At 37.0% G+C, this 25,473-nt stretch overlaps 2 protein-coding genes and 1 pseudogene across 2 annotated transcripts; all 3 read left to right on the top strand.

Moving 5' to 3' along the window:
- The first annotated feature begins 2,505 nt into the window (after nt 1-2,505).
- LOC144254432 (olfactory receptor 52E4-like) lies at nt 2,506-3,451 on the top strand (annotated as a pseudogene).
- Nucleotides 3,452-14,142: 10,691 nt separating this feature from the next.
- Nucleotides 14,143-15,084, top strand: LOC113177731 (olfactory receptor 52E5). The gene has a single exon (XM_026382255.2). The coding sequence runs from the start codon at nt 14,143-14,145 to the stop codon at nt 15,082-15,084; it is 942 nt and encodes a 313-aa protein (XP_026238040.2).
- Nucleotides 15,085-24,525: 9,441 nt separating this feature from the next.
- Nucleotides 24,526-25,473, top strand: LOC113177730 (olfactory receptor 56A3). Its single transcript, XM_026382254.2, has one exon. It carries the CDS (start codon nt 24,526-24,528, stop codon nt 25,471-25,473), a length of 948 nt encoding a protein of 315 aa, XP_026238039.2.

Raw genomic sequence — 25,473 nt, 5'->3', positions numbered from 1 at the left:
AGATTAAAGAAAGAACACAGTTCCCCTCAAAGTGAGCAAAGTTGGGTTGTGTTAGTATTAATAGAGATTTAAAGATAAGTATAAATGCCTGGCCCAACCACATTCTCTCTTTGGTCTCATCTGTGACAATCATCATTCCAACCTCCTTCATACATACCATCTGAGAGTCAAAGATGACTTAATTATGAATGATGGCCTTTTAAAAAGAAGCCTGTTATTTTTGCTACCACGTGATTTACTGTGTTAACATTGGGGCTAAAAGAAAATACAATATTGGCAGGAATTGATAATATGAATACTATTTTGGAATACTCTGTGAGCTAGTTCCTTGATTTACATTATTGATCTTATCAGACAATAAAAAAATGAACAATGTTACTTAGATTTATTGTTTCCAATGATATGGTTGCATAAATGAATCTGGAAAGGGAAAGGAATTTGCCTAAAGGTTAACAGAAAACAAATGGTACAGTAAGATTTATACCATTTTAAGTTTGAATGGGTTCAAAGTATCAATACTCTTAATAGCATACTAGAGTCAGAGAAATGGACTAGTCAGCAGAGAAAAAGACACCACGGACTCAATAATCTTAGGATTAGTGGACAGTAGAAGGGTAAGATCTTCAACTATTATAAATCTGGATTTTGAAATGGACTGTAGGGCTGGGATCTTTGTACCCACCTAAAGCAGGATGAATGTGTCACTTTGCCTTCCAGAAATAATCTTCTGGATCACACTGTCTGCCATTGTTTGTGGCTCATAGCTGCATCAGGAAGGAGGCAAGTACCCTGGTCTAAACTGCCACAGGGTAAGTGTCCGGATATGCGGTGAAAGATTGGTCTCCTATGCCACTCTCCTGGAAACTTCTTCCTCTGCTAGTGAAGGGTCATACTGAAAATCTCCACCCTGAAGATGGGACTGACTCTGGACTGCAATTCCATGACCTATCACCCTAGCTATTTCCTCAGACTAGTCCAAGTTGCACAAACAGCTTCTCTCTGATTTCTCAGCCTGGCATCTTCCCCTCAACACTGGATAATATTGTGCCCTCCCTCAAACATGTACAATACTCTCGAGTTTCTCTGGGGTTAAAAAACACTCCTTTCCTTCTCATATAGAACAGGGGATTATTAACTCCCTTGCCTAGACATTTCTACTACGGGGTAACTACCTGGCAAAGTTACAGGACATCTGTTGTATGCAACATGCACAATATAATATCTTCCTCCACTCACCCACCTCTCTCTCTCTCTCTCTCTCTCTCTCTCTCTCTCTCTTTCTGTGTGTTTGTGTGTGTGTATGTGTCTCTGTATCTCTTTCTCATACACACACACACACACACACACACACACACATACTTACATAAACTAGGAACCAAATTGTTTTATTCCAATGTTAGATATATTAAAATTAATATTTCCTTGTTCTTTTACCTGAGTAGCAGCTATTCCGTAGGCAAAGAATGATGGAATTAGGTTTGTTAGGTGCTTCAGAGTTACACAGTATCCTGAGGCTACAAAGGATTGAAAGAAGATACTTTTTTTGTTATATTTAAGGGACCAAGGAAGATTCCTTAACAATGATTTAATTTTAGTATCAACAAAACTTGTTAGATATATGATCTGTTTATATATAAAAGAAGGCATGATTTTAGGACATATCATAATGTTAGATATTATACATTGATGCATATGTTATAAAGATGTCTGATAGGTTACTGTAGAAAAAATGAAACCAGTGATATGGAATTGGAAACTAAGAAATCCAATAAGATGAGGAAAAATTTAAAAAAAGAAAAAAAGCAATGCTCTCATAGAATAAACAGACTAGTCAGAAAAGCACCGTTTAAATGAAGAAAATTCTAAGACAGAGATCTGATTGGTATACAGCAGCAATTCTTACTGTAATTCAGAACTTTTTATTTTATTTTTCACCTGTTGTAGACTTTTTAAAAATTTTTCTTTGTTTTCCTTATACTGGTACATTATAATTTTAGTAACAGTGGGATTCTTTGTTACATATTTGTATGTGTACCCAATATAACTGTATAATTTAGTCCATTTTATTCCCCAGTACCACCCCTTTCTCTTCATGGCTCATTCTTTCCCCTGGTCCCTTTCCCTACCCTACTGATTGGACTTTTTAATTCTAGACAATTTAAGAAACATTGGATATGGTGATTTCCTCAAGGTAATGGATGGAAGGGAATGCCATAAAACGTGAACATACACTACATTGTAAAATATTTCCTCAAAGAACTCATGAATTAGGAAAAAATAAAACCATGGACAATATTACCTGGGATAGATCTCAGAACAATATCCATGTTGTGTGACATTCAATTACCTTTGAAAGGAACAAATCCCACATGTGTGTAAATTAACACATATCATTCCATCCAGCACACTGACTGATGTTTTCCTGTCTCTCCAGGACCTTGAAAAGAGAAGATTCTACTGAAAGCAAGGATGCTTTTACTTGATAGGAATTCGTTGACACTTTCTATGATAAAGCCATCCATCAATAATACCCAGTTCCATCCTCCCTTTTTTATCCTGCTAGGAATACCAGGACTGGAAACTATACACATCTGGATTGCTTTCCCCTTCTGCATTGTGTACCTGACCTCCCTTGTGGGGAACATCACCATTCTCTATGTGATCAAGACTGAGCACAGTCTTCATCAGCCTATGTTCTACTTCCTGGCCATGTTGTCCATGATTGATCTGGGTCTGTCTACATCCACCATCCCCAAAATGCTGGGCATCTTCTGGTTCAGTCTCCAAGAGATCAGTTTTGGGGGTTGCCTTGCTCAGATGTTCTTCATCCACATGTTCACTGGCATGGAGACTGTTTTGCTGGTGGTCATGGCTTATGACCGCTTTGTTGCCATCTGCAATCCTCTCCAGTACAAGGCGATCCTCACCAATAAAACCGTCAGCATTCTAGTCTTTGTAGTCATTGGAAGATATTTAATTCTTGTAACCCCATTTGTATTTCTCATTTTGCGACTGCCCTTCTGTGGGAATCACATCATGCCTCATACATACTGTGAGCACATGGGTCTTGCCCGACTGGCCTGTGCCCCCATTAAGGTCAACATAATCTATGGGCTTATGGTGATTTCTAATATTATTGTGGATGTGATCCTGATTGCCTCTTCCTATGTACTTATCCTCCAAGCTGTCTTCCGTCTTCCCTCTCAAGATGCACGACTGAAGGCTCTCAATACTTGTGGTTCCCATGTGTGTGTCATGCTGTGCTTTTACACACCAGCCTTTTTTTTCTTTTATGACTCATCGCTTTGGCCATAACATTCCCCAGTACATCCATATTCTTTTGGCTAATCTATATGCGGTCATCCCGCCTGCCCTTAACCCTGTCATTTATGGTGTTAGGACCAAGCAGATCCGAGAGCATGTTGTAAAGATATTTGTACAAAAAGATTAATTCTATATAAAATTCGGGTAAACATATTTATATGCAATTCAAGTTATAATAATCTAGCTCCATAGTAAATATTTTATACCACCCGCTTAGGGTTTACATCTTTCATTCTGATTTGAAGTATTTTAGTATTGACAGCAAAACTTATTTTGCTGTCCATTCCTTCCCATATCTGGACAAAAGTAAAAAAGAATAATAGAGAAAATGCTGGAGGTTTCAGTAGCCTTGAAGTAGGACTCTCTCCATCTCTTCAAATATCTTCTCATGCGGTAAACATGGATCCTAGAGGAGAACAGATTTAATAATATTTTAGATGAAGAAATAAGGTTCAGTCCATGGAATAATGGCAATGTCTGGATGAAAACATCTAATGCTCCAATTTTCTACCCTTTACAGAGATACCAAATTTTATCTTCTTCTCTAAAGTCTTTGATTCATTTTCATTTTAATGTTCTGTCTTATTCTTACTCTGATTTCCAATATTCAGTTTTTTTTCCATACTCTAGATTCGAGGATGGTGTCTTTGCTTTAAAATAAGTCAAAGGAGCGCTGAACTGAAATTTGTGACTTACTATAAAACTCTCGCTTAAAACTCAGAAGTGTCCTTCATGTCCTGTACTTTGGAAACATTTTCTATGACTGCAAGATATGAGTAAAAAGGCTGAGGTCCAAAGAAACACAAGAGCTAATGTACATAAAAGAGAAAATATCACACTCATTTTTAATATCATTTTCACATACAAGAGAAGGAAGATCATTCAGATAAATTCTTTTGTCCAGAAATTCTTAACTCTTATAGAAGATTTGAGTAAAAAATATTCTATATAACTATGTGAGGTCACACCATGGGCCTCAGGTGGAGATATCTAGAAAAATGTGAAACAAAAAGTAGCCTAGAGTTAGTGTTGATAATGAAGAGCAAGACTCCAGAATTTCTGTGTGGGAGCAATAGATCACTAATAAACAGTGACTGAACTTGATCTTGTCTTTCTCACTGTGGTCCACAGTACTGAGTTGTAAGCATACTGATTGATATCTGTAACACACACACACAAACATGCTAGATAAAAGGATTTCTTCTTTCAGTGGTATTAAGAAGTCTGTAGCATGCGTAAGTCAATTTTCCAGTTAAATGTATTTATGGAAATGGGAAAAGCTTAAACATAATACTACATACAGTGTGGATTGAAGCACATAGTAATTCTAGCTCTGAAGTGGTTCATAATCAAACTGCAATACCAAATTAACACCTGAGGATATAGCAGAGGATAGAGAATCTGTCTAGCATAAGCAAAGCATTGAATTTAATTCCTAGTATACCAGGGGGAAAAGAAAGAAAATGCTTAGATCAAGCTAAGCAGAGTCCCTGGTCTGGGTTTCCTTATCAGGAAAACTTTTTGTGCTTTGGAGTAGCTTCCTCAAAATTTTAGAAGTCCACATCTGGTGCATGATAACAACAAAGCTCTCTGAGTTGTATGCCCTGACCCTGAATCAAACATAGAAGTCCAATTCTCATCTGCAGAGAACTCTGTTACTATCTTCTTCCTGAAACCACCAGCTTGTGGAGTTACTCATTTTCCCTAAGAAGCACTGTGACTTATACCTATTGGGCTGTCCTGGGGCCTCATAGCTGGGACTTGGTTTCAAATAGTGGTTTGGTGAACAGATGAGATTCCCTCTGAATAGCATAGTTTTCTTTCATGAAATCACACAAGATTAGGCCACCGTAAGGGTGTTGATGTGCTAATATGGTGTGGATGGTGAAACGTGATTCTTAGATCAGACCTAAGATGTACTCAGGATTCTGGTTTACCAAAGTTTCATGGTTGAACCTTGGGCTCAAGCTATATGTTAGGGCTGCATGTTGTATCTCACCCATCTGTTGTCCAAAAGCAAACACTGCCTTCTATCTTTAATGCTCAGGATGGCAGAGAGAACAGAAGACATTACCATCCCACAACCGAGGCACCAGGACTCAGAGTGGTCATTCCAACCCCTACATAACAGGCATTTGCACAGAAGTGGCTGCATTAGTGTGTTTTTGTTGTTGTTGTTGTTGTTGTTTTGTTTGTTTTTTTAATGTACCAAGGATTGAACCCAGGGATGCCATGCTACTGCAAAGTCTTTGAGATCATTACTCTGCAATGCCACCATGTACTTTCAATCTATGTCCTGATTGACTCTCTGTGTATGTATAAAAATGTTAATCCCACCCTGCCCCACAGCACATCTCCCCCTACTCCAGCTGGTGGCACTATTCGAACAGAAGCATTACATTCAACATTAAAACAGATCACCTAGAAATGCAAAAATCAGGGTCTAAATAGTTCAAATGGTTGAAAGATGTTTTTCTACAGTTATGCTATAAAGTTCCTAACAAAAAATTAACATGAACAGTAAAAATGATCATTTTTTTTGAGAGGTAGCATGGGAGGAACAGAAAAACTCTAGATGGGACAGAGGGGTAGGAGGGGAAGGGAGGGGGCAGGGGGTTAGAAATGATGGTGGAACGTGATGATCACTATTATCTACAGTACAGGTATGAAGACACGAATTGGTGTTAATATACTATGTATACAACCAGAGATATGAAAAATTGTGCTCTATATGTGTAATAAGAATTGTAATGCATTCTGCTGTCATATATAAATAATAAAAAAAGAATGCTATGATTAAGCCTGGTATTTGTGGTCAACACCAATGAAGCACTAAAAGAAACTTTGAGCCAGGCATGATGGCAAGTGCCTGTAAACCTAGTGGCTTGTGAAACTGAGGCAGGAGTATCCCAAGTTCAAAGCGAGCCTCAGCAACTTAGTGAGGCCAAACCAACTTAGTGAGACCCTGTCTCATAATAAAAAATAAAAAGGGACTAGAGATATGGCTCAATTGTTAAGCACCACTTTAATTAGCACTAAAATTTAATTAATTGATTGATTAATCAAGTTTAAATATTGGAATCTACAGGAAAAGGTTAATATTATTATTATTATTTATTTTATTTAACATCTAATTATTATTTGTAAGTATTAATCAAGTCTCCAGGAGAAAAAAAAAAGTTGACAAATTCAAGTTGAGCCCTTTAAACTTGCCCAAGTATGTGAGCATTTTAGGGAAACCACAAAGAACATTAGGGACAGTAATTGTAGGATATTAACAGCTCCTCACTGGAAGAGGGGCAGGAGTTCCTGGAATCTAGAGCTGAAGAGAGCATTATGGAAAAACCTAAATGTCAGGAATTGAGATTGATTGTGAGGTCCATGGGGACACTAAGGACACTGGCAGTGAGGGAGCAGGCAGAACCAGAACAAATATCTTAACCCACAGTCTCCGGCTGCCCTCCTGTTGGCATGTTCCCTTTTCAGAATCCAACCTGATGCCATCAATCAGAGGAAACTATCACTGAAGTATGTAGTCCTGAGTCCTCAGCAGAGTACAGAGTATACCTGGAGAGACAAAGGAGGTCACAGTCAGCACACTGGCCCAAATACATGAAGAGCTGAAGGAAAACAGACTTGAAGGCCAGAGTTTTTACATATTCCCTTTTCAATTACTTCTTTGCTCTTTATTTCAGGATTTTTATCTCTAATACCAGATACTGTGTCCCTTTTTGTTCTGAGTTGTTAGAATAGTTTTGCATTATTTTAGATAATCCAAGAGTTAACTAAAGTGATGTTAATTTAAAAAATCATTTACACTAATACACTTTGAATTCAAATCTAGTATGTTTGCACTGAGGTTGACATGGGAAAAAATGAAACAAACCTTGTAATCACCACACATATTACCTGCTTATACTCCTAGATTTCTCACACAATTTTATAGAATTAATTATACAAGGTCCAAAGTGGTGTGAAGAAACAATTGACATGTTAAGAGTATCCTTTCCTGTTAGAATATTCACAGATATTGAAGGAAACATTGCACTTTCTCAAGCTTTGATGAATGTTGTAATTTAAACAAATGAAGATAATAATGTATTGTGATATTATCAAACTTTATAAATAATATATAAATAATCAGGAAAAGCTACCTATGTCTTTTATATTCGTTTGTTCATCATAGTTATTCAAAGTAGTGGTGTTCATTTTGACAGATTCATAAAAGCATATAACACAGTTTAATCCATTGCAATCCCCAGTACTTCCTCTTTCCTGCCTCACATTACTGTATTGCATAAGAAATAAGTGCTTCCTCAGGATAAGATTGTTTTAACCTTGGAGATATGCAAGCAAAGATATGCCTAAAATACCTTCAAAGTTTGCAGTTAGCATGATAGCTCACAGAAAAATTCACATTATTTTTTTAAAAACTGTAGGTGATTTGATGATTACATATCCATATTCCTCAAAAGACAAAAAATTATTAATTTAGCTTTAATTTATTATCCATTTTTATTATTATTATTATTTATTTTATTTAACATCTAATTATTATATTGTCTCAGCAGAAATTCAACAAATGTAGACTCAATTAATCAAGGAGCTTCAGTTTGGCATATGAGCATTACTGACATCTAGTGGTCAAACTAAATGCATTTCTTGAAGGAATAAATGAGGGTCCTTTACATGAGCAATCTAGTAAACTAAAAAGGTAACTGCTATTGGTCCATCTGATATTTAACCTGGTTTTGAAAACCAATAAATTCTATTTGATATAAGTAATAAGAATGATGTTCATTTCAATAAGTGTATGGATCTGTTTTCAAACACACTGCTACTCTAGCCACATAAATTCTTTCACTTGTTAGAAAAATTATGTATATTGTCATTTTTATGACTCCCGGGTGTTTTACAGAGAAGCACTAGTTGTAGAGAGGTTAAGAAATGTTTTATCAACTATCAAATTACAGAAAATAGGTCTAAAGTTAAAGTAATCATAAACTATCTCTGATTTCCAAGTGTTAATTGCAAAGATAAGGTTGTTAAAAATTATAAAAATTGCCAGTGTTTGTTTATCAATAAATGCCTAATAGTTTCTTAGAACTTTGCAAGAATTACATTATTATATAGTTACAGAAATCCTATACGTTGACACAATATTTTATCATTTTCCATGTGAGTAAACCAAAACTAGGACTTAGAATGTCACATTAAGTAGATCAAAATCGTAGAAAAAAATTAGTGGATCAGAAGTTATGTTTTTAATCTGTTCTCTAAACTTTTTCCCTTTATATAAGTATATATTTATTTTTATGTTTCTCTAAATTAATAACATATAGAGAGTTAGGTTCAATAAATGCTCACAGAAATCATGTAATATAATTCTTCAGTTATAAACCTTGAGATATATATAGTTCAAGGTTGGAAACTAGTTAGAATCATATCTCTGCTACTTATCTATATTTCTGAGTTAACTTTGAGGAGCTTCTGGGTTTTCTACAGTGCTCTTTTTTTGCCTGTGCTGACTCTCTGCCAAAAGTAACTGTTCATTGAGTGACACTTTGGGATTTAAGGTGTTGATGTGAGGCCACTATTCCACCATTTCTGACTAGACTTTTGGGACCTGTTTAGGAGAGAATATTCACTAGAGGTTGCACAGATAGCAAGTGACTGGGAACCAGAGTATCTGACTAGAAAACAGAGCTCTGTCCTCTGGGATATGAAAAGCTCTATCCTAGGTCCAGAGACACCACCTGCTTGTGAAGGCTTTTCCCAGGGGACTAGAGTGGCTGTCAAATTTCTTGGTCCTGGCTTGTGAGAACTCAGTCACATTTAGTTTGCAGTCTGTGTCATCCAGTCCTTGAGGAATGACTTCTCAGATGCTGGGCAGAAGTAGGTGAGTCAGATCCCCTGGTTTTGTTGAAAGAGGGCTCCAGTGACAATAACCAAAGTGATCCCAGGAGTGATAGAGCTCCAGTGAATCAGCCAGTGCTTCTATGAAGGGCCATTTCCAAGGTCTGCAGGAAGAGAGAGAGGAGTCATGTTGAGAATAATCTAGATCAATTGCCACAAGGCAGACACTACACAGAAGCACACAGCAAAACATGCAAAGTGACAAACAAGCAATCCAGTTTTAGCAAATGCAGGAGCATATATGTAGACACAAACATTTGAACAGATGCTGTTATATGAGAACACTCATTGTAATCCGCCAGTTGTCATGATTGATGTTTTTTTTTTCTCTAAATCCTTTCATTTTGTCACTCAGAAGAGAAGCTTTTAGTAGTCGGTCATTCCAGGAGAAGATTTTTTGCATATTCAAAAATGGAGAACGATGGGTTGCAGGATGGGAAGCCTTTAAGCCTGGGTAGAGAGGTTATTAAATATTCTGCCTCTGAGGATGGAAGCCAGTCATTAGGAAGAGTTCAACATAGCTGAACTGGGGAATTGAATGTCTGAAAGGGGAAGAGAGCCTCAGAAAGTTATGGTGGAGAAAACCTTAGACAACATGCATGAAAGTGCATATTAAAAAGAAAAAACTACAAAGTATATAAAAGGTGAAAATTATTGCATTAGTAGTAGTCACAATTATGGTATCAGTTTGCAAAGAAGTAGTGACATAGTAGAACTTTATTTTATTTTATTTTATTCTGCTGCTGCTAACCTTATTAAATATTCTGAATTTGTCATATATTTAGAATATCAAAGAAATTTTAGAAAGAATATTAATAAATAAGAGGATTCTAATGACTGCGGAAATCTTGTTTGAGACCAGGAAGCAAAATAACTGCAATGCTAGGATTTAAGCCCCATGAATTTGAGGACTTTGATTAAATGGCTGGTGCACACCTGCATTTGGAGCAGCACCTGCCACAGCATGCTATAAACGTTTCTCTTATGGAAACATCTGTAATATACCTGATGGGGTCAGAAAATGGTAGTAGTGATTAAGTTTGCAGAGAATTCTGAATATAGAAGTTGGGAGACTTAAGTGACTACAAGCAGCTAGAACATGTAACAGTTTATAAGGTTTTAGGACGTTGACACATGAGCTGTATTGCATATTAAAAACAATATAATAAATAAATCCATGTGAAATTAACATCAACTCCCACCCACTCATTCTAAGTGCTGTCACAAGGAGTCAACGGGATTTATAAAATATATATACATATAAATATAGAATATATATATATATATACATATATAAATTTTTGAGGATGTATCTATACATATCCTCAAATCCTTTCCCTTAGCCCCACACAGAGTTCTGCTCCCTTCTCCCTTCTCATAGCATGTGAATCACTGCTTCCGAATCTCAATGATTAATCTCATTAATAATTAAGGTTCATATGTTGATCAATTAGATGCTTTTCAAAAATGAAAAATATGAAGAAATATTGGTGAAAAGAAATGAATTAGGGGGAGTTGTGGTAAAAGATATCCTGTTATCTCAGTATCAGTAACAGAAAGAAAAACTGATTGAATAGTAGTCTCTGAAGATTAAGCCTACTAAATTATTTTTAAATTGACCTGCTCTAGACAACCTCCATCACTAGCAGCAGGGTACACCATAATATCATCTCCAATCCGATGTCAGTGATAAACATGTAACTGATTTGGCTACATGTGTTCATACTTGCTTTAATACACTTTCTCAGTGCAAGCAGATTATGGTTTTTGAATTGCAGTTGAATCATGTTACTGAAGCTTAAAGCTTACATTCTTTTCCATTGTTCCTAATACAACATAAAACTTCTTGGATTAACCACAAGAACCTACATTCTGGTTTTCTACTCACTCTCATCTCATCTATTCTGTGCCTTCTTTCTCAGCCAGGTTCACGCTGATTTTCCATTCCTTCATCTTTGCCATGTCATTCCTCACCACTCAAATCTTTTTTCTATTCTTTTCCATAAACTAGAATTTTTTTTCTCTCCAACTCACCCTTCCATGTATCCATTCTCATCCTTCTGCTGTCAATTTAGCCAAAGCTCCTCAAGAAATCATTCCCCAAAAGTAATGACCAGTTTAGTTAAGCCTCTAGTGTATAGCAACTCCTCTTTGTAATCCAGTTGCCACTTTACTTAAATGATCTGATCAGTGTTGGTCCTCCTCACTAACCTATTTGACCTACAAGAGCAGGACCAGTCTGTCTAGCTCCTGGAACATTGATACTGTGTACCCAGTGATTACCTAGTATTCAAGTGCACTTGAATGAAGAATTGATGAGTGTTTAGAACTGAAGAGTGAGGGAATGTAGAGAAGAGGAAAGTACTGAGGATGACTCAAGGGATTCTTTCCTGGGACAATGTGTGTATCACACCATTAAGTACGGTAGAGGAAAATGGAAGAGGAATGGTTTCAGAGTGGAGATGATCAAGTTGAAATGACCTTTATTAAATAAGATGTTACATCTGTGGAAGTTATTATGTAAGCAGCTGATGAAGCCCGGGGCCATAGTTTGCAACCCCAGAAGATGAAGATTTCACTTGCTTCTTTAATGAATTTGAATTAAAAGGAAAAAAAAACTATTTCAACATCCAACAGAGGAGAAAGGCTACTTTAGACGTTAAACCTAGAAATATTTTTTCATTGATAGGAGAATTACTAGAAATTTTTCATTTGCCGAGTTTAACTATGAAAATGTTACTGAGGTTATTGGGAGTTAATTCACTGTGACGGTGTTAGTGGGCAAATACTAACACCAAAGCTAGTTTAAAACATTAAGGAAAGAATACAATTTTCCAATGCTAATTTTTTTTCTTTTTAGTTATTTAATAGGTTCCTACTTATACATAACATTAGAATTTATTTTGACAGAATTATAAATGCATGGAGTACAGTTTGCTCTAATTCAGTGGCCAGTACTTACCCTTGAACTCTGCCTCCACCCTCCCCTGTTCCCTTTCCTCTACCCTACTGATCTTTCCATTCATCTACATTCTTTTTATTAGTATCTTGTGGCATAATGGTAAAATTCACTGTAATATATTCATATGGGTATATTGGAAAGTTAGGTCAGATTCATTCTGTTCTTTTTCCCTTACCCCTACTATCCGTTCTCCATCTCAATTTCCTTTTTCCAAAGCTAATATCTTTAGAAAATATAGTTCTTGTAATAAGTATAACCTAAAGGTTAAAAAGAACAACCATCTGATTGAATTGTAGCATATTACAGAAGAGGACATGAATTTAAAGTCATAGAAAGCTGTTAAAGTATAAAATGAAATATAAATGTTGCTGCTTTTGCTGGTTTTTACCATTGTGTTCCTAATGCAGCCAATTTTAGGTGTTACTTATTCATTCTTATTTTGCTGATAAGGAAAAATTATTTAGCTTTAGTCTTTAAGTTTTTTTCTGCTAAGTTCTTTCTGCAGCTTCTTCATTGAGATAACTAATATTATTGAGATGCATAACCTCTATTTTTATTTAATCTTTATAATTAGCATAGAGAAATTAAACATGTGGTTGGTCTTTCTAGAAGCGTTAGATTGAAGGAAGTATGAAGAATGAAAAACCACATAGGACCATGTGGAAATAGCTCAAAAGAACAAAGATGGTCAGATGTTTCATAACAGTAAAAATGAAAATAGTTAGAAAAACAAAAAGTTGAACATGGATATAAAGAGAAATTTCCAAAACTTAGCCAATGGGACACAATAACTATACATGGAATGTCTAAAGATATGTCACTTTCTAGGTACAGCTAGCCCAGTCTCTATCTGAATCCCACCTAGAACCCATTCACAGAATATACATTGTCAAATTTCTAATAATGTCCTACCTAGACTCATGCACACCTAAGCACCACATCATTTTACAGCTTGCCTCCATGTCATAGGGGAAATTAAAACATAAGTAGAACACAAGGCACCAGACATCTTCAATTATTATAGTAAACTAGCCTGCAGCCAACTTAGACATATTATTTCCCATCACTATATCAGAAACTAGCTACAAAATTAATATAAACTAGACTGTTCTCAGATTGAGGTCTTGATCTAACTTTAAAAAGACAGAGACACTGCCAGTGCCACTTCCCAGGTAGTATGAAGGGATTGTCCATTTACATAACATGTCATGAAAAAGATAGAATAAATTATAAAAGGCTCTGAAAACTATCTGGGTGAATCCAGTGTTTTCTGTTCAGCTAAGGAACGTAATGTGGTGAAGGACACAATTTTTTTGTTCTAGGAAGGAACATTCTTTTCTTGAAATTATATAATAACCCCTAGTTGCATCTAAGTATCGGTTATCCAATCCTCCACTTTTTCTGGATTTTCTCACAGATAGCCTCTTCATAATTTCTCAGGAATATTTTACAAGAAAATATCATTGCTCAAACCACCAGACAGGTTGGGTTATCATCTCCCCCACAAACACTATATCATAATCTGATGATATTTTATACACACATACACACACACACACACAAACACACAATCTCAGTTATTCTTTACATCCTCATTAGTAATTATAATCAACAGTGAGTATTTGCTTATTTAATATCATATGCAGTTTCTTCCTTAGAGACTGACGGGACAAAAGAGATGGAAAGTTCAGGATTGTTGTTATATTTACAAATTTTACACATGGATTTTCTACAAATGAGGTAAATATTTCAAAGAAAATGTATCTGTTAACTGTCCTTGATATTCCCTCTCTAGGTCTCCTCTGCTGTGTTATGGAAGTAAAGAATGGAAGTCCCATTTCTCCAAGAAATAGGCAACATGCTATGACAGAAGTCAGGGTCTGTCACTGGAAGCACGAAAACTCCTGTTAGAAATGTGCCTATAACCAATTCCCACCAACATGCTTCAGATCAACAGCACACAGTTCCACCCGGCCTCCTTTCTTCTGATAGGTATCCCAGGGTTGGAAGATGTGCACATGTGGATCGGCTTTCCTTTCTTTGCAGTATATCTGATAGCCCTGCTGGGGAATATCATTATCTTGTTTGTGATTCAGACTGAACGCAGCCTCCATCAACCAATGTTTTACTTTCTGGCCATGTTGGCCTGCACTGATCTGGGCTTGTCCACAGCTGCCATCCCCAAGATGCTAGGCATTTTCTGGTTCAATCTCAGAGAGATTGTGTTTGGTGCCTGCATCACACAGATGTACACCATCCACATATGCACTGGCCTGGAATCTGTGGTGCTGACAGTCATGGCCGTAGATCGCTATATTGCCATCTGCAACCCCCTAAGATACACCATGATCCTCACCAACAAGGTGATAGCCATTCTGGGCATAGTCATCATAGTTAGGAATTTGGTGTTTATGACTCCTTTCATATTTCTCATCCTGAGATTGCCTTTCTGTGGTGTCAGGATTATCCCCCATACCTACTGTGAACACATGGGTTTGGCAAAGTTAGCTTGTGCCAGTATTAGGGTCAATGTTATTTATGGCTTCATTGCTTTCTCAGTGGGATTCATTGACCTTTCAGTGATTGGATTTTCCTATATTCAAATTCTCCAAGCAGTCTTCCATCTCCCATCCTGGGATACCCGGATGAAGGCACTCAGCACCTGTGGCTCCCATGTCTGTGTCATGTTGGCCTTCTACCTGCCAGCCCTCTTTTCCTTCATGACACATCGCTTTGGCCACAATGTCCCCCACTATATCCACATACTTTTGGCAAATCTGTATGTGGTTGTTCCCCCTGCCCTTAACCCTGTCATCTATGGAGTCAGGACAAAACAGATACGAGAGAGAGTTCTAATGATGCTTCATCCTAAAAGCCATTGACATTTAGCCCCAGGAGTATCTTCCACAGTAGTCCAATAAGGAAATAATGAGATCATACCAGATGTAGAAACTGAAAATATTTTTGTTAAACTTCCCCAGTAAGTCAATAATGAGATCATAAATAGCAGGAACATTTTTATTTAACTCCTCAGACATTCACGAGCCAATCACATTATGTGTCCCTCCATTGCCCATAACTCCAGTACACCCATTGAAAGGCATAGCATAGAGATTCCACAACAATCTCTCTACTATGACCCATGAAGCGTACAAAACAATATTCATGTTTAAGTCTACTGGTATCTCAAAATTCCTGCAGGGAGTAAGAGGTTTTGCCAAAACTTGTTGCAGCAACAAGTACCTTGAACAACTTCCTCCCACCTGGAGATTTTCTCCATTCACATTCACAAGGTCAAGTTTATGAGTAGAAAAATGATGTGGGATTTCTTGTAAACCAACCAGAATACAGTGGCCAGAGAAATTAACTGACAGTCTTAAATTTTACATATATATTCGGGTCCTGGACTTATTTAGAAGTTTGACCAGAGAATTACAGTGAAAACTCTTTGAACATCAATATCCCTGTCCCATAAAATGTTATAAAATAATATTAATTCAGCCCTAGGAACTTGAAAATACTGTCGTGAAAATCTTCACAGCTTGTAAAATATTAAAAGATTTGGGGAAAAAGGAATACATACTAAGGTAGTATTGTTGAGCCTTCTAGCATTGCTTCTAGATTTACCTTACTAAATCCAATTCCAGTGCACAGTCCCTAGTCCCCCAGTTGGGTCTCTTTGTGGTCCTCTCAGAGACACTCTCAGGCAGGAGGACTGAAGCCCTGACTAGTTTAAAGTGCTCTATCTGGGTTTGAAGGATTGGAGAAAACCTTTGCCTCACAGTCCTCCTTGAGATGAACTTTGAGAGAGACTGCAATGGTGGCTTCTGCAAGAGCATAAAGTTATTCTCACTAGGGTGTGGAAGCTAAATAAGAGCATTGATTCGTTGGGTATTCTAGGAGCTGCAAAAACATGAAGCTGACTTTTAATTGGAAATAAGACCCTGGTTGAAACTCAGGGTGCATTGAGCAGAAATACACAGAGAATGGGGCTAAGGTGACAATAATGTAAACTGAAAGAGAAGAAAGCAAGATTTGAAGAAATGAAATAAAGACACAAAGAAAAAAATGTTCAGGAAATCTTTTTTTCCCCAGTGCTGGGGATCCAACCCAGGACTTCCCATACACCAGGGAAGCACTCATTCTTAGCCCTTAATTTGCTAAATAGAAAGTTTGAAATACCAGAAAGAAGAGCTCAAAGGATTAAAATGATAACAAAACAAATAATGAAGATGACAAAAGATCATTTCATATTCTCTTCCAAATAAATGTCAAGCCAATATAGCTTTTTTAAAAATTATTTTATTGTTACATATGAATTACACTGAATAGCGGGTTTCATCATGGAATATTCATACATTATTGAGTTTCCTATACTATATTAACAGAACTAAAAAATTCAAAAACTTGCAAATTCCATTTCAAAAATTAACATTATCCTTATGGCAAAATCAGAAAATAAACAAGAAAAAAAAACAGAAGAACATAAATACAGAGAAGTGTTTCAAGAGAAACAGATACAGATTAACCCCACATATAAAAATAGATAAAAGTATAAATTTGACATCAATTTGCTTGCATACATTTTAATTAGCTTTTTAATTCATTATCACCTTACAATTAAAGATATTTTTGAAGTACAGTGTGATATTTCAACACATGTGTAGATTTTCTAATGATCAGATCACAGTGATATATCCAAAATCTTATTTATCATTTCTTTGTGTTGGAAACATTCAATACCTTCTCTACTAGCTATTTTGAAATATACTATTAAATGCTGTCAGCCATAGTTACTTACTGTGCTAGAGATCATTAGACATTATGCTTTCTACCTTTTAATTAAAAGGTACAGGTGTCCAATTGTAAATTATCCTCTATCTCCGCCTATCCTCCACCCTTCCCAGACTCTGCTAACTACCATTCTACTCTCTGTTTCTATTATGCCAATGATTTTATCTTCGCATTTAAGGAAGAGTATACGGTATTTGTCTTCTGCACCTGGTTTATTTCATTTAATGAATGTCCTCAAATTGGTGCCAATGACAGGATGTCATGATTTTAATGGCTGAATAACATTCCTTTGTGTATTTATACCACCTTTGCTCTGTCCATCCACTCACCAATGAACATTTTGGTTTATTCATACCTTGGATATTGTGAATACTACTCCAATAAACGTATGAGTGCAAATATCTCTTCAACAAACAGATTTCCTCACCTTTGGATATGTACCCAGTGTTGAAATTGCTGTATCCTGTGGTAATTTTCTGAGGAACTTTCATACTGTTTTCTATAATGGCTCTACTAATGAATGGTCCCATCAAACTAGTTATCAGATTTTCCTTCTCTAAATTCTTGACTGACTTTTTTACTTTTTATTTTTATAAGTCATTCTAACTGGAGTTGGATAATATTTCATTGTGATTTTGATTCGTATGCAAATTGTTTAAAATTAAGTTTATCCTTATTTCAAAAGCAAATGAAAAGAGCCGGACAGACTGTGGAATGTCTGACTTTAAAAGTTAGCTACCCAATATGTGCAGAGCTGACTTTGAGGGGAATTAGAGGATGATTTCAAGAATCTAGACAATAGTCCTCAGAAAAGAGCCTAGGCTATAGAGGCTCATAGGCAACAATTTTTTAAGATGCTCTGAGCAAAGGAAATTATTTTTTATAAAATTAACACAAAACCAGCAATTATATGTACATGTGCTCCAAAGACTGGGCACTGATTTGAGATTAAGATTCAAGGACAATTTTGAATAATGGGCTCCAAGTTGAGTAGCAGCAAACATTTACTTATTGCTCATTAGCATTTTCCCAAAAAACATACTGAGAAGCCTATTTTTAGGGTTTAGTAATAATAATAATAATAATAATAATAATAAGACAACAGCATTGAACCACCAACAAGAACTTCTAAGGGCTTTACAAACATGCTCACATTTATTTCTTCCAGTAAATAAATAAATTAGAAATATAATATTTTAATAATTTTTGCAACTTGTCAAGTGGCAGACATGAAAGCAAAAATCTGTCCTGCCCAAATTCTAGCCTTGGATCCTTGGCTACAAGGAAGGGGACTAGTCAGAAAAAAAGAAATCATTACCACAAGTTCAGCCATATATTTTACATGCAGGAAGTAAAGGAGTAAATTATGATAAGCTAAGAATATTGAGTCAGATTCAGGAATATTTTTGCCTGACAGAGTCTGGCAACATGGGGATACAAGGCATCAGGTCATCACAATGATTTTAGACACCTGCCTAGAACAGGGGTTGTGGTGTGATGAGAGCCTGGCTTGCAACTTGGAAGGCTTTGTGGTTGAAGGCTGAGGATCAGGTTTGAAAGCAAGTAGAGAAGAGCCCTTGGACAGAAAATTGTCCAACTACCCTGAGGCAGCTCTGATATGAGGGAGGCCAAGTTAGCAATATGATGAAGGCTCAGAGAAAGGCCTATGCCTAGCCATTCTACTGTTTGAGCCATTCTAACCCAGGAGTGAGACCTATAAGTAAAGAAGCCATATTGGGCACTCTATCTATTGTAGATGCCCTGGAGTCCTAGAATGTAACTCAGGGTTACATGGTGCAAGGTGATCAACTCCCTAACACCTTGTTATTAAAAAATGTGGGAAAACTGAAGAAACAGAAGAAGGTGAAAGAATGTGACTGGGAGAAATTAACCAACTAGCATAAAGAGGATCAAAAAAGTCAAAAGACAGAGAGGAAAGGACATAAGGATGAAATGGAGTAGAAGTTCACTGTAAGCTCCTGATCCCCACCTCACCCCAGAAACAGCAGAAGCAGAAGAAGGAGGATCTTTGGATGCCCAAACTATAGTCCATGTTTCTCTGGAGGAGGCTCAATGGTATGGAACCAGATTGCCTTGGAAGAATATGTACAGAGCAGATGGCTGGTGTCAGAGCAGGGATTCCACTCACTGAACCAGTTTCAATGAACCCATTTCCAGATTCAAGATAATGAAATCACACAAGATATGGCATCCTGACTGGCTTGCTACTTTGTGAGATCATCTTTTAGATCAGCCACAACAAGTGGTGATAAAAGGTAAAGTTTAAAATTCCCATAGACTTCAGCTTCTGGCCAAGATGGAGTAAAAGGAACTGAATTCACATTAATAACTGGGAAAAAAGAGCAATCAAAACTGAGTGAGATATATTAAGAAATGGTTCTAATACAGCAGACATCATACAAGTGAGAACAGGGACCCCTGCAATATAGGAAACAAGTGAGGCAGTTGCTCCAATTTGCTGCCTTGACCCAGTTCCTAGGCTACGGAGAGGGAAGAGGGATGGACCCCAGGTGGAATTCAGTGGAGTCCCTGAATTGAAGAGGTCTAGTTGGAAGTATTTAAAGAAGAATAAAGCTAAAGTTAACAGGGCATAGTTCTGGGGAAGAAAGAGCTGCACACAGAGAGAATGGTCACAATCTGCAAAGGATCCTCAAGTGATAAGTGTAACAAATGAGGAAGCTACATGAGGTAGAGGGAGAAACTATAGTACCCTAGGGATTAAGAGAGAGTATCCAGCTCTCACATGGGCCTAAAGAATAGCCATTCTACCAGCCAGCAAAGGAAAACAAAAACATAATTCATGAAGCTTCAATCAGAATACTCAAAGGAATCTTTCTTCTGTTGTAAATCAAAACTAGTTCTAGACCAAAATTTGTTCTGGTTATGCTAACAGAGCCCAAAAAGGTCAAATTGTTTCCAAGTAACTTATATGCATTCAGAGAAAAGATTAATAATATTTACAGAATTAAAACTAAATTAAATATAGTATCTAACCAAAATCCAAAATGTGTGATATACAATAAAAAGTTTCTAGAAATGAACATAACTAGAAAATACAACCACAAATAGGATGAGGAAGGAAACTAATCAGTCAAAATTAGCAAATTACAAAACAAAAACATTCAATCATTAAAACTGAATGCCATATATTCAAAAACATTAAGTAGAGTCATAGAAGACATTCAGAAGACAAGGTAAACTGCCAAAGATGAAAAAGTAGATTGATGGCATCAAGGGTAGATTATTACTGCATAAAGAAAAAAAGTTGGATTTGCTTCATTAAATTGAAAGATTCCTGCTGAATAAATTGCAGTATACACTATAATTTTTGTGGCATTTTTAAAGTTCCATGATAAATGCCATGAGGAGTTAACGTTGATTCATTCAATTGAATAGGCTGTACCTATCTAATAAGCATGTGCCAGAAGCCCACACAACTTCTGAATGAGTTTTTGGAATATGCAAAAGATGTTGAATGTGCTCATGTAAATGAGCATGAACATCCATAGATGAGTAAGTAAACTTTGTACCCAGGGCACCACCTTTGGCACAGTATCGGGCTAAATTACCAGGAGAGCATTGAGAAAGAAAGAAAATCACTTTATTTTTTCATCCACCTGCCTAATCTAGGAGGACCTTTTAGGCCCAGGGGAAGAGGAATAGAGGAGTTCAAAAAAGGTAGTGTCCCTGAGCATCTAGAGTATAATTATCTGCAGATACCTCTGGAAGCAACCAGAATCTCAATTCCTGTGAACCTGACCCCATGCTTCATCTCTTCTGTAAGGGAATCTTAGCACAGGTTGCTGTACTGAGTTTAACCAGAAGACAAGACACCTATCTATCTCGATCTATTTTTCTTTCCTGAGTCAGTACTGCTAAAGTAGTCTGAAAAGCAAGAAATACAGACCATCTCCTCAACAGGTAAGGAGGCACTAGTGGGGGGGGTCTCTGCTTTTGGAACTTCTCTCCTTGTCCTTCTCTGGGCACTTTGTAGCACCAGAAATATAAAAGCTGGAGTTTATCCAAAGGAGATTAATAGCAGGTAGAAGAACTAGGAAGTGCATCATCTGGAACCCAGCTAAGAAAATTTGGAGATTTCACCTACAAATATAGAAATTTAGTGGTTGTAATACAAAGAATCTGCCTCTAAAAATCTTTGATCATTGGGTAGAAATTACATTTGGTCTATGTAACTTCACAGGTAGAGGACAAAGACCACAGCTCGGTGGCAGTAAGAAAGTAGTAGTTGAGAAAATTTGAGCACAACCCAATCAATGGGCAAAAGCTCTTGCTGCCAAATTCAGAAAATTGTACCCAGAAAAGCAAGGAGCTACCTATCACTATCTGCATGCAATCGTATCTGGAACTACATGTGTAGAGATGTCTTGCATGCCTGAGTTTTATCCAACTAGGTGATCCCTCCAACAACCTTTCCACTTCTTAAAACAAGGTTTCCCTGGTACCATGCTGTGGGCCTGTCATGCAGCCTGGGGAAGGGCTTGGGCTTCAAGGACTTTGATTTGATTTTAGTCTTTCAGCTTCCTTGGATTCCTCATGGTGTCTCTGGCTGGAAACAGAAAACACAAGCTCTTAGTCCTCATCACCAGTTCCGACTCTCGCAAATGATTAGTGACATCCCGGGTAAAGTATATTTCATTTTTTATAAGATTGATGGGCAAGCATATTTTTATGGAATTATTTGCAAGGCCTAAAAGGGTTCTAAAAATTAATTGTATCCAACCTTCTGTGTAAAGTGGGATTAGCATTAGAATAGTAGAGCATGGTTGCCTACCAACCCAGATTGCAAACCAAGATTAAAAGAGGAAGGGAGGCCAAAGGACAAGTGCTTTACTTCTAGGGCTGAGTAAGTCATTCAGAGCTTTTTAGATGATTTATGAGTGAAGAACATGCATAAATGTTCAGAGAAAGAGAAGAAAATGGATGGGAGACAAAATAATCTTATACTTCTTATATTACCCTCAGAAATGACATGCTAGGGTAAAAATAATTGAGGAACAAAAAAAACCCACATATTTCTTCCCATAGGCTTCTCCATAAATATGGTTGAATTCCCAGTCCTTCCTTTTGACTTGGACTTCTATTTCTTATACATTTGAATCCTATCAGTTAAACCATAGAAAAGGCATAATATCACTGAATCTGAACTTGCACAGTGAAAGACAGACAGTTAAAGTAGTCAACTTACCCTACCTACTTCAGACCATTGTGAGTCACAAATGAAACAATTTGTTTAAAATTGATTTTGGACTTGCCTAAGTCATTGCTAATATACTCTACTATTAGCAAGAGGAAAAAGATTTGGTAGATTTTCTAAGTATTTTCTATGTATCAGGCTGGAGAGCCACATCTGTCAGACTTGCGTGGGGAAGCAGAGGTGAAATGGGGAGACTAGGGAAGGAATGTCCATCCTCCCTCCACGCAGAGCAGCCAGTATCACTAAAAGTCTCCCAATTGAGAAGAATCTGAGATGAGACAGCTGACAGGATTGGAATGGCATTTGGGGAAAAAGAAATACATAACTGGACAAATGTACTATTTGAATCTCTTGAAAAAGGTATGCCTCTACCAATGTGACAATATCACACAGTTTGGGGTCTATGGTAAAATTACAACTTCCTTGTCACCCGGACTCCACCCCAAACTATTTCTTCTTTAAAAGATTCCATTTTTTAAATGGTTTGTTACATCACAAGGAAAGTATATTTCATTTTTTATAAGATTGATGGGCAAGCACATTTTCATGGAATTATTTGCAAGGCCTAAATGGGTTCTAGAAATTAATTGTATCCAATCTTCTGTGTAAAGTGGGCTTAGGATTAGAACAGTACAACATGGTTGCCTACCAATCTGGATCTTGAGCTCTCAGTTCCTTATTTATAAGATATATTTGATAATAAGATATATTTTACTAGATATTGATGATTAAATGTTATAAAATTCTAGAATATTTGAACACACTTCCCAGGATATAGTAAGGGTTCCAAAAATAATAGACAGCAGAATACATCAGACACTAGAATGGCAATATGTAAATCAATGGAAGTGTAACTGATGTGATACAGCAATCTGTATACAGGGTAAAAATGGGAGTTCATAACCCACTTGAATCAAACTGTGAAATATGATATATTAAGAACTATGTAATGTTTTGAACGACCAACAATAAAAAAATAAAATAAAATTAAATAAATAAATAAATAAATAAAAAACAGGATAGTTCTTAAATACTCAATGGAAAAAGACCTTCTAAATCCACCAAATAACAACTTAATAGAGATTTCTGTCCCAGTAAACAGACTTAAGTACAAAGAACTATATGATTTGTAAGGCCTGACTAATACTTTTGCTAAGCTACAACATTCTTTGGGATCTCCTTAACAAATTTATGTACAATTCTTTTTCTCCAGCCTATCCCTCAGGTCAGAGTTAGCCATCACTCTTGCACATATAATTATCGTTGTTCATGTAGTTTCTTCTCATTAGTACCCATCAGCCTCAAGAGTTACTTTAGTTTCACTCCTTCACAGTAAGAGTGTTTCTTATTTAATTTGTGGCCCTGGCACCTAATGGAATGCCAGGGGAAAGACTAAATAAAAAGAAAATAGTGGCAATATTGAACTACTGTCTGTAGCGTGAGAAACATGTACATGGATCATTATATTCAAGATAGAAAGGGAGCATGAAAAAGGGATGGAAAGCTGGAAAGGTGGGCTCTAGCACCCCTACACCATTGCAATCACAAGATTTTCACTTGTTCAATGACACTTATTGCTCCCTTGTGACTGTGAAATTGCTCGTTCACTTTAAACTTGTTTCTTCCAGAAATTACCTATTCTCCAAATATGAATATCTATCTAAGAAGTAGATGGGGGGGACAATTATATGGTAGGGTCCACTTTACCAAATAAAAGTCATCTTTGGAAAAGTGGAAGTTGACTTTATTTTTAGTATATGATGAATAAAAATCTATAATTAAATCAAAATAAATTTAACTAAAATCACATAATGCAAATTGCATGGGAACTAGGAACATTTATCTGTGCCCCTTTTATGTCAGGCTCTACTAGGCATACTGTGAGAGTTAAATTGCAGATATGATAGTTTATGTGGCTGTGAAAAAGAAAACAGGAAAAATTTATGGATACAAATTGAGAATCTCATTTGTCCCCAAAGTGTTTCCTAAGTGATTTTTTCCTCTTAAGTATCTGAAAGTACCCAAGAATTCTATTGAAAGCATAAGTTGGGTAAATCAAGTCCATAATAAATCACATGATCTCAGTCCTCTGCACTGTTTAATGTAATAGGAGTAGCCCAACTAGCATGGCATTATGGATAAACAGACAAATAACAATGGCCTGGATATATTGCCACAAGTTGTGTCCATGTAAAGAATGTTGTTTTATCTTCCTGTACTTAGAGTCATTAGATGATTTTTATCCCCATTTTACAGATCACTAAAAGAAAGTTGTAAAAATTCATGACTAAATATGGTGGCACACCAAAATGACTCCAACCCCAGTGAAATTTCAGACTTCCTTCTGAATTGTTTTGTCACATCTCCCAGCTGGCAACTCTGGCTGTCTCTGCCCCTCAGTCTCCTCTTCCTCCTGGCCATGGGGGCCAATGCTGTCCTTCTGATCACCATCCGCCTGGAGGCCTCCCTGCATGAGCCCATGTACTATCTGCTCAGCCTCCTCTCCCTGCTGGACATTGTGCTCTGCCTCACTGTCATCCCCAAGGTCCTGGCCATCTTCTGGTTTGACCTCAGACCCATCAGCTTCTCTGCTTGCTTCCTTCAGATGTATATCATGAATAGCTTTCTAGGCATGGAATCCTGTACATTCATGGTAATGGCCTTTGATCGCTATATAGCCATCTGCCACCCACTGAGATACCCATCCATCATCACTGACCAATTTGTAGTCAAGGCTGTCATTTTTATTGTGGCCAGGAATGTCTTCTTATGTATGCCCATCCCCATTCTCTCAGCACAACTCTATTACTGTGGGAGAAATGTCATTGAGAACTGTATCTGTGCCAATATGTCTGTCTCCAGGCTCTCTTGTGATGATGTCACCCTCAATCGCCTTTACCAGTTTGCTGTAGGCTGGACTCTACTGGGATCTGACCTTATCCTCATTTTCCTCTCTTACATCCTCATACTGCGAGCTGTGCTAAAACTCAAGGGTGAGGGTGCTGTGGCCAAAGCCCTCAGCACTTGTGGTTCCCATTTCATCCTCATCCTCTTCTTCAGCACCATTCTTCTGGTCTTTGTCCTCACACATGTGGTCAAGAGAAAGGTCTCTCCTGATGTGCCAATTTTGCTCAATGTCCTTCACCATGTCATCCCTGCATCCCTAAACCCCATTGTTTATGGGGTGAGAACCCAGGAGATCAAGCAAGGAATCCAGAGATTACTGAAGAAAGGGTGGTAA

The sequence above is a fragment of the Urocitellus parryii genome, chromosome 4 (genome assembly GCF_045843805.1).
Source record: "Urocitellus parryii isolate mUroPar1 chromosome 4, mUroPar1.hap1, whole genome shotgun sequence".
Classification (NCBI taxonomy): domain Eukaryota; kingdom Metazoa; phylum Chordata; class Mammalia; order Rodentia; family Sciuridae; genus Urocitellus; species Urocitellus parryii.
The sequence above is the reverse complement of the archived record's forward strand: the minus strand, read 5'-3'. Positions and strand labels throughout refer to the sequence as shown.